A 12190-nucleotide genomic window follows, 5' to 3' on the forward strand; every position below is an offset into this window, starting at 1 on the left:
TCTTTTTTTTGTTGTTGTTGTTGTTGTTGTTTTAATCGTCATCATTGATTCCTTCTGCAGCCTTGCATTGAGCCACCACAGCACCATCTCGGTACTGGACACACAAGGATGAAATTGTTATTGAGAATAGTTTAGCTGCGATGGCTGTGTCAATATTCATATTGCAGTTGGTGTAGTTTGCAAGCGCAATGACAACGCCAACGGTACTTGGTATGGCGACGCCTTGATTTCTGAGCCCTGTGGAATGTACGCCGTGGAATCTACAAGTCACTCAAGCCTCACTAAGACATACACACTCATTATTATTTATCTTGGCTTGGGGCCGAAAAAAGGGGCCGTCTACAGCTCGATTTTAGATTTTTTTTTTTTTAACTGAACAGAACCATTCAAACATTAGTCGGAGAATTGAAACAAATGATTGTGAAAACTATCTCCCAACATTATAATAGTAATTGATTGAAATTATATATATATAGAGAGAGAATTCTAAGTTTTTCTTTTCAGTATTTTTTTTTAGCTGTGCAGATCTGAAGGGCGCCTCCGATTGAACGGCAACAGCTTCGAGCTGAATCGCAGCCGTGACGGCGGCCTCGGGTGTGACGTCACACCCGCTCGCCCGCGCTGCACGCGCACGGTGCGGCAGCGGCGGGACACAAGTCGCCGCGCGCGCCGACCGGTGACGTTTCCCCACCGGAGCTCCACGCGCTCCCGAGCCCCCGGCGCGCACGGAGGATTGAACACGTTGAAAAAAGCCCGTCCGGACGGTGTGTGTGTGTGTGTGTGTGTGTGAGTGTGTGTGTGTGTGTGTGTGTGTGTGTGTTTTGTGTCAAGAAAGGATGCTGCATAACACAGAGGAGCTGGATGAATAACCATGGCAACAGCAGCCGCAGCAGAAGCGCTGATGCGCCGTATACATCCATGTAAACAGTGTGGCGGCGCACCGAGGCTGTCACTCGGTTGTTAAACGCTTGGCAGGGACAGTCGCCTCGGAAACCTTGCGGGCAGTCGGCTTCAGGACGGAGACGCCATTGGTGAGTTTTTATTTGTTGACTTGAAACTGTCTCATTTGTCACTTTGCTGTACGACGCGAGAGGTGTTGGTTGTCTGTGTGTGACACACGAGAACCTCCGGACTCTTCTCCGATGAGATCAACGTGGGGTCCCTCAAGAGGTGCAGTGTCCCCGGCAAAAATGGTGAATAGTTAAACTTCACCTTTTATTCATTTGCAAGATGTTAGTGCCATTCGACAATGTGCAACAATGACTGTTTTGGACATTGCACTGTTGACTCCTCACCTACAGTATGGAAAGGTGTGGGCTAAATCATATTTAACAATAAAACATATTCTCAGATTGGCATCCCAGAGATACTATTTTATCAAATGTTGTCTGATTGTATTTTATCAAACGCAGCCTAATGCATATAAATGATGGCCCTTGGTGTGAAAAAGGTTGAGCATGACTCTTATAGAAAAATAAAGCAGTTATATATAATTATAGTTTTAATATAACAATTGTATGGCTGAAACGTTTCAAGGTTTGTAAGGAATTTATAGTGGAAACTACAAGAGTGTTGAGGGAACAGAAATGTAAATCAAAGTGAAGGAAAGAGAATTATGTGCCACAGTCACGTGATTAGAATTACTGTCTTTGCAATTGCAATTTCAGGGCAGGGCAGGACATAAGGAATCAGGACAGTAAACTACTTTGAAAACCAACCGCATTTATGTAATTTGTGTGAATCCACACGCTATTTTAACCAGATGCAGAAAGAGACAAACATTTCTGAGTTGTAAAAACGCACACACACACATACACACACACACACACACACACACACACACACACACACACACACTCACACACACACACACACACACACACACACCAAAACACCTACGTACATACAATCATAACAAAATTGAATGGATTTGGATCAAGGAGATTGGGAATTTTATATGCGAAATATATATTGACAGATTGAACCTTTATTGCAATCGTGGGCGTTCCGGTTCAACTCATCGCTGAGTAGTTGCAATAGCAGCGTATAAACAGATTAATCTGCACATAGCTGCATTCATTCATTTAGATGTTGTTTGCCAATATTTTTATTTTTAGGTGACAGTTATTTTTATATTTATTTATAAATTACAATATAACATTAAATATATTAATATAGGCAACATTACCCCACAAAACAAGCCATCCCGCTGACCCTGCATCACTCCTGCTCTCTTTCTTTTTTTCTCTCCCTGCTGTAGGTGTCCCTAAGATTTTTCCGTTTTCTCTTGCAGTCTTCAACTAATGATAAAAAAATACAATAACAAAATATTGCAACCTTCTGTCTCTTGGGGGATGTATGTGAGTGTGTAAACAGTCGTCTAAATGATATCCTTTTTTTTTAATATCAATCAGATTAATTTCTCAAAAGATATTCACATGTGTTCTGATCATGTGACTTGTACTATATGTCATCAATGGTCACAATATGGAAGTTAGGGATATCGTGAGTCTTGAGCTGCTTTCACACATGCACTCCGGACAATATCTGGATAATCATGCCGGACATTGTCCTGCGTTTCCCTTTCACGCATGCACTACACAACTGATGATTTTCCGTATCAGACGTGTTTACACTACCTGGAAATACTCTGTTTGGTTTAGACAAGGGGCGGAGCCTGGGTAGAGCGTGCAGGAGGCAGGATGTGACACAATGACGCTCCAGAGTTTTACAGCACACCCAAGATCACGGACGAGGCTACCGACTTATCTTTTTTTGCCGTTTATACTCCATGTATTTGGAGGTAATATAAAGGAAAGCAGAAAGGAGTATGAAGCAGCTATGCTCCGTGCACAAAGATCCACACGAAGGTATAAAACTGGGGCATGATAGAGCCATAATTTACACGTGACACGCCCACTCGCTCACTGTGAATCTTCCGGACACTGATCTGCTCTGTTCACACATACATTGTACTAGGGTGCTGGCTGGGTTAAGTAAGGATAATGTCCAGTCCAAATTATTTGGACATTTGCGTTCACATGTAGAGCTCCTCCTGGTAATGTAATTTCACATGTGTGAAAGCAGCTTTTGAGATGTCTACGCCAGAACTTAACTTCAACAGAGATCGACATGGACTTTCACATTGTTACTTCGATGCATCATATAAGAAACCTCACCAGGGATCCCAACTTCTTCCCGAATCTTCTTCCATATTTTTTTAATTACGTCTCTATAAATGGATAGCGTTACAATCATAAAGCATGGGGAATCCAGCTACCACAACAATGAGCATTGTGGGAACAAAATTTTGTTTTGTAGGAACCAATGTCGAGGGATTATTCCGGGTTTATTAGCACACGCACCACTGTAAATGCATTATCGCTGCTCGTCGCTGCCTGCAATTGGAAATGAATGACTTCCAGCCGCTTTGCCACTGCGTGTCTCTTCTGGTGCGAGCGTACAGTTAGATTATCAGTCCTATCGCATGATTGTTGGCTGAATTGCAACCTATATTGAAATCACAGTAAATGTTCTTGGGAAATTGTTTTGTTCAGACTTTGAACCTGAAGTCGATACTCTCACATGACTTTCCATCAGCTGCTTGGCCTCATGAGAGGGGAGCTGTGTAACAACGGCGGGCTGTCATTGCATGCCTCTGTTCTCAACTACGATTTTGCCTCCGAAAGCATTCTGCTGGAGGAGTCGGGTGTTAATAACCGGCATAGTGGCCCAGAATAGTTTCCAGACCCCTGTGCTGCGTGGACAGGCACACGCGTTGTCTCCTCTGCATTGCAATGATGCACATGCCTCCATGGCCTTAAAACAAACAGACAGACGCACAGGCAGATCTAAAATACCCGCCTAATAACCGTTGGTATTAGAAATCTCCATCCACCTCGGGAGTTGACACCAGCAGCAAAGTATTTTCAGAGGGGGAAGTCGGAGGTTTGTACGTGTGCATGTGTGGGGCGGAGGATGGCGCAATTGGATCCAAAGCCAGAAACTAATACTGGTCAGCATGAAATAGTAATCTCACTGCAGATGGCTCTTTTGTAATTATTACTATTTAATGATGTGTGGCAACTTGCTGAATCAGTGACAGCTATAGCCTTCTCCACAGCTAAGGGTGTCCGATTTGGTCTGGTTTCTACCTCTAGTTTCATGATTAATTTTCTTCATTTCACCATGATACGATTCCACTGAAAGAGGAACATATTTTTGTTTGTGGATCCTTTGCGACCAGGGCAGAATAGAGTGATGAACGTTTCGTACTGGTCAAAGGTCTGTGGTCTGAACAACTGACCCAGACATCCTCAATCTGTCAATACTGTCTGGTTACTGTTATCTGTTATGGTAGCTGTTATCAACACTTTGTATAAAATCATTTATACTCTGTCACAGTTGTCGTCATTGTTAACATCATCACCATAACAGGAAGAAACATTGCAGAAAAGTCAGAATAATCTAGTAAATGAAAGTCAGAGCATTGTATACCTTTGAAATTGGTCCATCATTATTTACTTTGACTCATATCTATTTGCTCTCAAATGACATTCAAAACAGGGTGCGACTACAGGGGAGCCAGGGGGAGCTTGGCTCCTCTTAATAAGTCTTAAGCTCCCCTGAAAACATGATTTGTGTGATTTTGGGGGTCTCTATAATATTGACAATATGCTCTTTTTGCCATGGATTTCTATTTTTCTCTATCTTCATCATCATTGATCATGCGGAAAATTTGGCTATTATTGATGTATTCTTCATGCATGAGGGTGATTCATCACTAATTCACTTTAATAAAGATACCGCCACGCATGCTATTCTTGCCATCACCATCGAAGCATGACGGCGCAATATAATAAACTTCACTCACTTTAAGTCAAATATCAGAAAAAAAAGAAACTATCTTCGTTCCACTCAGTCTGCACACCGAATCGTCATTAATTTCTCTGTTTTGTAGTCAGCATACAATACAGTCAGATATGTCGAAAAGAAAACAAGGAAGCTTACTCGTAAATTTTTGATTTTGTGCTCTTGCATGTGTGTGTTGTTATTCAGTAGGCTTGTTTGTTGATACGTGATCCTTGCATTCAATGTCTCAATTGAACCTAGAAATTAATTTGCTCATCTGTATGTTATTACATTTACATTTTACATTTAGTCATTTAGCAGACGCTTTTATCCAAAGCGACTTACAATTGTTCAAACACCGACGGACGCAGCCATCAGGAGCAATTAGGGGTTAAGTGTCAAGGACACTACAGCATGCTAGCAGGAGGAGCCTGGGATCGAACCAGCAACCTTTGGATCACTAGACCACCAGCTCTACCTCCTGAGCATGAGTTATGGGTAACTAACCGTTGTTGATGAGGACTTGATCCCTTGTAGACAGCCAGGCGTGTTCTGTTTTCGATTTAATATTCAGAGGTTTGTGGGTTCATAGGCTGTTTTGCTGTTTCACCTGTCCCCGTCTTATTTGTGCCAATAAACTATAGAATACAGTACATCACTCTGCAGAGTATATTGTGCCCTGCTTTAGTTGATCGTATTGTGTCATGCTGCGATGGTTTTGATACCCATGTGGCGGTTTGATGTGGTCATTAACTGATTGCTGTATATCAGATGTGTTTACTGCTGACATAAAGCAGGTAGGCCTACATGCTTGCAGCTATGAATGTTTCTTTGCAAAAGGAGTCACAGTCAAGTCCTCCTGAGGATTATTTTATTCAACAAAGGTCTTATTAAAAATGTTAAAGGCAATGCTCCTTATCAAAAACAAGGAGCTCTTCGTGTTCATTTATAGTTTACCAAAAAACTAGCCAAAAGTAATTATATGGTACAATGAGTTTGATTAATAGGAAGTCAAATTTCAAAGAATCACATTTTCACAGTGCAAATTAAAGTCATTATAACTTAACAAGTTGAGACAAGTTAAATGTCTACTTATAAAGTACATTTAAAAACAACTAGCGTTGACCAAAGAGTTGTAACGCTTTAATTAATGAAATTCAAATATATCATGACCGATATTCAAGACATGAGTGCCGTGAGGATAAAACACAGAACAATACTCAAAGATAAGGTACAAAGATACAGCAGATCTCAATCCATTTCAAAAGAAAAGATAGGAAGCAGACCTAATATGGAGAGGTAGACTATCCCAAAGCTTTTGAGCTTCAACAGCAAAGGCCGCACCACCCTTTATCTTCCTCAGAAGCACGTGGTCAGAGGATGTTAGTGATATAGAATTGAAATGGGGCCAAAAGGAGCTCAGAGATCTAGGAAGGGAGCAACCCATCCAGTGCTTTAAAAACAAACAATAAAACATTAAACTCAACTCTATAACCCAACCTGGGAGCCAGTGGGGGGAGGCTGATATGGGGGTGATATTGTACTGCTTCTTCCTCCTGTCAAATCTCAGGCCAGATTTGAAGATCATGGCAGGATCTCCAGTACGTGGTTGGGTCCAAGGGTGCCAGAGCAATTGATGACCAGTTGCAAAGGTACAGAGAGGCAAAAATAAGGATATTAGTATCCCTGAGAAGTACTGAGAAGGATGGGTTTTCTTTGGTTTTATAGCTCAACACAAAAAAATGGTCACCCATAATTCCTACCTCTCTCAACAATATAGCAGTCGATGGTTGCCACAACTGTAGTTTGTGCAAGATGATTTCACAGGACAGAATAACATGAAGCTATCTATCCTTTAGTTTAGATGATCAATATTTTCTATTTCGCCTGAGGTTTATGAGCAACATTGTGTGGGTGGTGGACTTTCGGGGGGTTGCGCTCGGGGGATGAATGTATAAATACTGCACACACCCCCGGTGCGGGGAGAGGAGAGGGAGCGCGTGAAGTCTGATATGTTGCCGTCCCAAACACATCGCACTCACACCCTTTGTTGACTGGCCTATCACAGAACTGGGAAGATCCCGTTGTCCTCTCCTTCTCCTCCTGAATTTGCCGTTACAAATGATAATAGAAGAAGGGCTTTGACTACGGTAACAACAGCCAGCATGGTATATGACAAAGCAGATTTTGTACCCGGTTTAAAGAAAACGCTGACGAATCACGTGCCAGGCAGGCGGCCATGAGGCACGACGTCAACGCGGTGTCTGCCCAGTCCCAACCAACGAGCAAAAGTAATTGGCTCGAAACATTACAATGGCAGTCACAGTTTCTGGTCACCCTGACATAGCACAAAGCCCGACCATTCCTCGTCCTCTTTGCTTTTTATAAAGGTGTCCATGTGCCTGCATGTTGGGTTTGACTACTGGACACTTTACTATACCGCGAGACGCCAAGTCAGCAAGAGTAGCCAAACGGGTCGCACCGCTTACTGTGTTCCCAGGGCGTCCTCATGGGTGGACGGCAAATATTAACCTGATTCTGGGGGGGCATGTGTGGAGGAAATACATGAAATGGCTTTTTCCACTGATTTTTAAGTCGTTTGTTTTCATTTTCTGACAGGTGATGAGCGGGATCATATCATGTCTGAAGTACAGGGAACACTGGAGTTTTCTGTAGAGCTGCACAAGTTTCACAATGTGGATCTCTTCCAAAGGGGGTAAGCTTTGTATCGCCTTGTGACGGTTCAGTCGCTTTTGAACTTGTCTTCTCCAAATTGTAAAAGACGGCCTTGCAAATTCTATTTCGGCTCCGTAATTGACATGCTTTCCAAATAAATATAACAACAACAACACCGGGATGACAATGATAATGGTGAGATGAGTGGATATGACACATTCAGCAATGATGGAGGCAAATTTAAATTTTGTGGCATTAAAGAGAGCATTCCGCTGTGCTGTATGTTGTGTGCTGGAAGATGAAAAATATAACTGGTGTGGGGGTTGGCCGCTGGCTGGCTGAAATGCCAGATTTAACTGAAATCATTTTCTCTCCAAATGAGGACGGCCCAAAGCTTCATCATTGTAATCCCCCCCCCCCCCATTTTTTTCAATCTCTGTCTTCCAACATGCAGCTCTGTCCTGTAAACATATTTGAAATGGGAGGGGGGAGGCCGTTGCACATGCAGAAAATCCCCATTCAGTTTCTGCAATGCAGGAATCGAAGGGGAAAAATAGATTAAACCCCCCCACCCCCCACCCACCAGACTGCGAAAACATGTAGCTTTACATTTTGAACATGTACTGTAGTAGACTTGATTACATTAAAGTATTCGGTCTGTATTTTATTTTGGGGGAAAAAAAGAAACACGCAATAACGTAAACTTTCGATGGAGCAAACACGGTCTGACCGGTCTGAGATCGCGGCCTCCGATCCAATTAGGACTCATGTCATTGGTCTGTAAGTCAATTGTAATAAAGCTAAAATTCATTTGATGTGAGAATAATGCCGTGTTATTTTACAAAGGCTGCCTTTTTTAGAGGCATATAGTGCAAATGAGAGAACTTATTTTCTCCTGTCATTTGTAATAGATTTCCCTAGATCCTGTCTCTTTGCATTAAGACACCGGCCATTCACTGGCCAGTGAGCCGCCAAGCTTTCAAGACCTCCCCTTATTCATTTCTTTCTTTATTTCTTGACCATCACAACCTCCCCTGCGCTCCGCTCCGTCTAACTCCTATCTTTAAAAGCCCCGTCGCCCCAAAACGCCAGCGTGATGACTATTTTCGCTGCCACAATCTGGCCCCTCAAGCTGCCAAAGCTTCCCCACCGGAGACAGACAATGTGCTTTCGTGACGGAGCTGCATCGGCTCCGACCGTCAAAGTGACCTTTTTCGAAAGGCGTGTTTTTTTGTTTTGTTTAGTTTTTTTTTTCCCTCTCTGCTGTGTGTTCCCCACCTTTAATGTGAAACGGAATAACATTGTTCCAAACCGTTTTCCGGAGACCAAAGTCAAATTTGGCTGCTTGCACCGGAAATAAAGTTTGATGTGAGATTCCAGCAATAGCAATCACCGCTATGATGATTGTGGAGACAGCATTCTCCTTACAATGGCTGCCTTCATTACATCTGTTTCATTATCAATAACTAAAATACCCCAACTCCCATTAATAATTGACTGCCCTTTGTACAATTCATGTTTATTTAACAGTGCTTACCTCAACCTCAACCTCTGTTGTCATGTCGCACTTTGGGAACCCGACCTGTGTAATGAATGCTGTGTAACGTAGCGCTACTCTGTGTTCACCCCCAGATTCTACCAGGTACGAGCAGGGTTGAAGGTCTCGCCTCACGTGCTGCACAGGCTGATAGCAACGATACAAGGAAATACAGGTAACAGGAGCTGATGAACTACCGCCTCAGCGTTCTCCCAATTTTGCTCTTGGTCTAATTTCAAAATAACTTAAAGGGTAGGTTTCGCTATTTTTCAACCCAGGCTTTATTGAAATGTTGGTTGCCATCATTTGTAACTGTCTCGACTGCCCACCATTGAGAAACTTACCACTCTGCTGCAGCTTGTCACTATTCTTAAATGACGTTGAATCTCCTTTTCGAAACAGGAAACTTATATTATTTTTTAAATAAATTGTTAATTGGTTATTTTACCAGGTTTTTCGGGGCTTGATTAGACTATCGCACTTCTGCTGCAATAGTCTTCTGTAAAAGATCTGTAACTTAGGTGAATAGAACCAGGAAGCCGTTCCGCTTCCTACTGGCAACCTACTGTAGCCATCATTGCCCCCAATGTACTGAGGCAGTTGCAAAAAGTAGTTCTAAACTTGAGTTTAGAACTACTCTTTGCATATGCCTCATTTTTTTTTACATGTTTTGATTAACAGTAATTAACAGTTAATCAAAACATGTAGAAAAAAAAATCCCTAAGACACGTTTTAGAATGTGAATTTTAATTAGAATTTGAGAGCCTAATTTGGAGGAAGAGTGTGTGGGGAGACGTGGCCTGCATGATTTAATTCTGCAGTTGAATGTAAATTATTATAAATGTATTACAGGTACTCCTCACCTGGTTGTAGGACCGAGTTCCGGTCCTACAACCAGGTTGTCAAGCGAACTGGTCAATAAGCGAGGACCCGTGTTATTTCACGGTAAGGGGGCGTGGCGAATGCCAACGCTAGTGTAGTAAATACTGACAGACTGCATCCGCACGCCGCGTGTACGCAGCGTACAATACAGACTGGTTAGAGAGCTGGTCGTAAGTCCAAACGGTCGTTAAACAGGTAGGTTGTTAAGTGAGGAGTACATGTATTATAAACTAAGTGCAAAATAATGAAGTGCAACGAAATGATTAAATATTCCTTTATTCCTTTATTTTAATATGCCTTACATGCATTCCATATATGCTTCTATATTACTCCTCCCCCTGGTTTCCCTCCCGCAGACCCTTTAAAACGTAACGAGCGGCGGTGACGGGAGCGGAAGAATCTGTTCAAGTCTGACATATTTAAATCTCTCCGGTCATAATGTCCGGTGAACATAATTCCTTCTAAGTACAATTTAAATAAGTGCTGGGCAATCAAATGACAATTATCGGCATATTCTTTTCCTCTATGTCGAAATTAAATAGACTCGATCAAAATAATCCGCAGATCTTCATTTCCACGTTTGACAAGTTGCAATGGAAAGCCAATCAGTTGGGAGGATCTTGGACGATTTCACCTCTAACCTATCACGTTTGTCGATCATGACTGGAAATTATTTGATTTCAAATCGTAATATGCGTAATTTTTATTTATTTATTTTTAAAACGGCGTTAACTGATGGGACTTTATTTATCTTGAATATTAAATTAATATTAGTATAAATCTACATGCCTCCATGATGTCATTCTTTATATAACCTGCCTTTCAATTGTTTTTAAATTCAATAAACACAGATAATATCTGACCGGAATCTCTCCCATTTGTCAATTGGACATTGAAATCTCCAGGATACGTGGACTGGCACCAATTTGTTCGAAGGGAAACTCTAATGTGTTGGTGCCTTGATCCGTAAAGCAGAAGCTACTGTAACTCAGAATATATTTTGGATCGTGCTTTGTTTTGAGTTTGTTCATGTTTGCCTGTAACTTTCAAGTTGTAAAAGTACAAACGGGACCAACAGGTGTGGGGGAGTGTGAGTAAATCGTGTTGCGTGTCGCAGGTAATAAATGTAATGGTCGCAATGAGTGGTTGCGATCTGCATTCTTCAATCCGAATGACATGCATTGAGACAGGAAGCGTCTTCTTTGAAGTAATCTTTCAGACGCGCTGTTTGCCATTTCGCAGGCTGTGAACCAAGTGGCGCGGGCCACTAGCTGCTATGCAATCTATACTTTCCAGCATTGACTCTCTCCCTCTCTTTCTCCCCCTCTCTCTGCATTCCCCAGGTTATGTGTCTTTGACATCTGTTCTGGACACATTTTAAAGAACCTCGACATGAGACATAACTAGAGGTTTTGAACATGCAACAATGCAAAGAACGTCTCTGTCTGACATTTGCTTGCCCCTTGTTTTGTTTTCTCCCCATGTTTGCTAAAAAAAATAAAAAATAAAATTTAAGTTTTAGGGACTGACTTTGTGAGAAGTGAACATCGGAACCTCCGACAATACTTTCGATTTTGGAGAGGTTGGGAGGTGACTCTGGACTTATGAGGTCTCTAAAAGGTCTCAAAAGGCTTAAACATCGTACAGTGTGTTGAGTCCCCAATACAGAACTACAGATAATTTTAGAAAGATCTCATTCAATTGCATACTGAAATACCTACTTTGCTCATCAGTGAACAGCTTTTAATTTCAACTTGATCCAACATTTAACATTTCTATTGTAGTTAGTTCTGGTATAAACACTAGATATTTCTGTCCCTTCTGAGAGGGAGGCTTTTCATCTGCGAAAAATAGTAACACAATCTGTCAAGGATTAGGTAAATGGAACTCAAAAACTGTATTTCTCTGGGCTGTAATATCCTGTAATTTTTTCAATATAGTTAATGTACAGTAGATCACCTCAATTGCGGAAGAATTGATTTATTTTTCATGTCCGATGCTTCCTTTTATATCCACTCTGCCTCTGAATGTACCCCGAGAATTACAATCTGGCTCTCTGCCAACGCAGGAAGCTGTCTCACCGGCAATACTGATTTTCAGTAATAAAGGTTATTTTTAGCCTGCCATGATTGGAGAAGCTCGGACTGTGTGTATGTGTGTCTGAGCGCGTGTGTGTCTGAGTGCACGCACGCGTGTGTGTGTGTGTGTGTGTGTGTGTGTGTGTGTGTGTGTGTGTGTGTGTGT

At 42.0% G+C, this 12190-nt stretch overlaps 1 protein-coding gene across 1 annotated transcript in view; it reads left to right on the forward strand.

Moving 5' to 3' along the window:
• Nucleotides 1–933: 933 nt before the first annotated feature.
• fam135b (family with sequence similarity 135 member B) overlaps nt 934–12190 on the forward strand; it is a gene marked incomplete at its 3' end in the record, with an annotated part of 41500 nt that continues 30243 nt past the window's right edge. Inside the window, exons 1-3 of the mRNA XM_080023885.1 lie at nt 934–1031; nt 7471–7567; nt 9160–9239. Of these exons, the coding sequence (XP_079880011.1) occupies nt 7491–7567; nt 9160–9239 (157 nt within the window). The 5' untranslated portion in view covers nt 934–1031; nt 7471–7490. The remainder of the gene's footprint in view (nt 1032–7470; nt 7568–9159; nt 9240–12190) is intronic.

This window comes from Zeus faber (genome assembly GCF_960531495.2).
Source record: "Zeus faber genome assembly, chromosome: 1".
In the NCBI taxonomy this organism is placed as follows: Eukaryota; Metazoa; Chordata; class Actinopteri; order Zeiformes; family Zeidae; genus Zeus; species Zeus faber.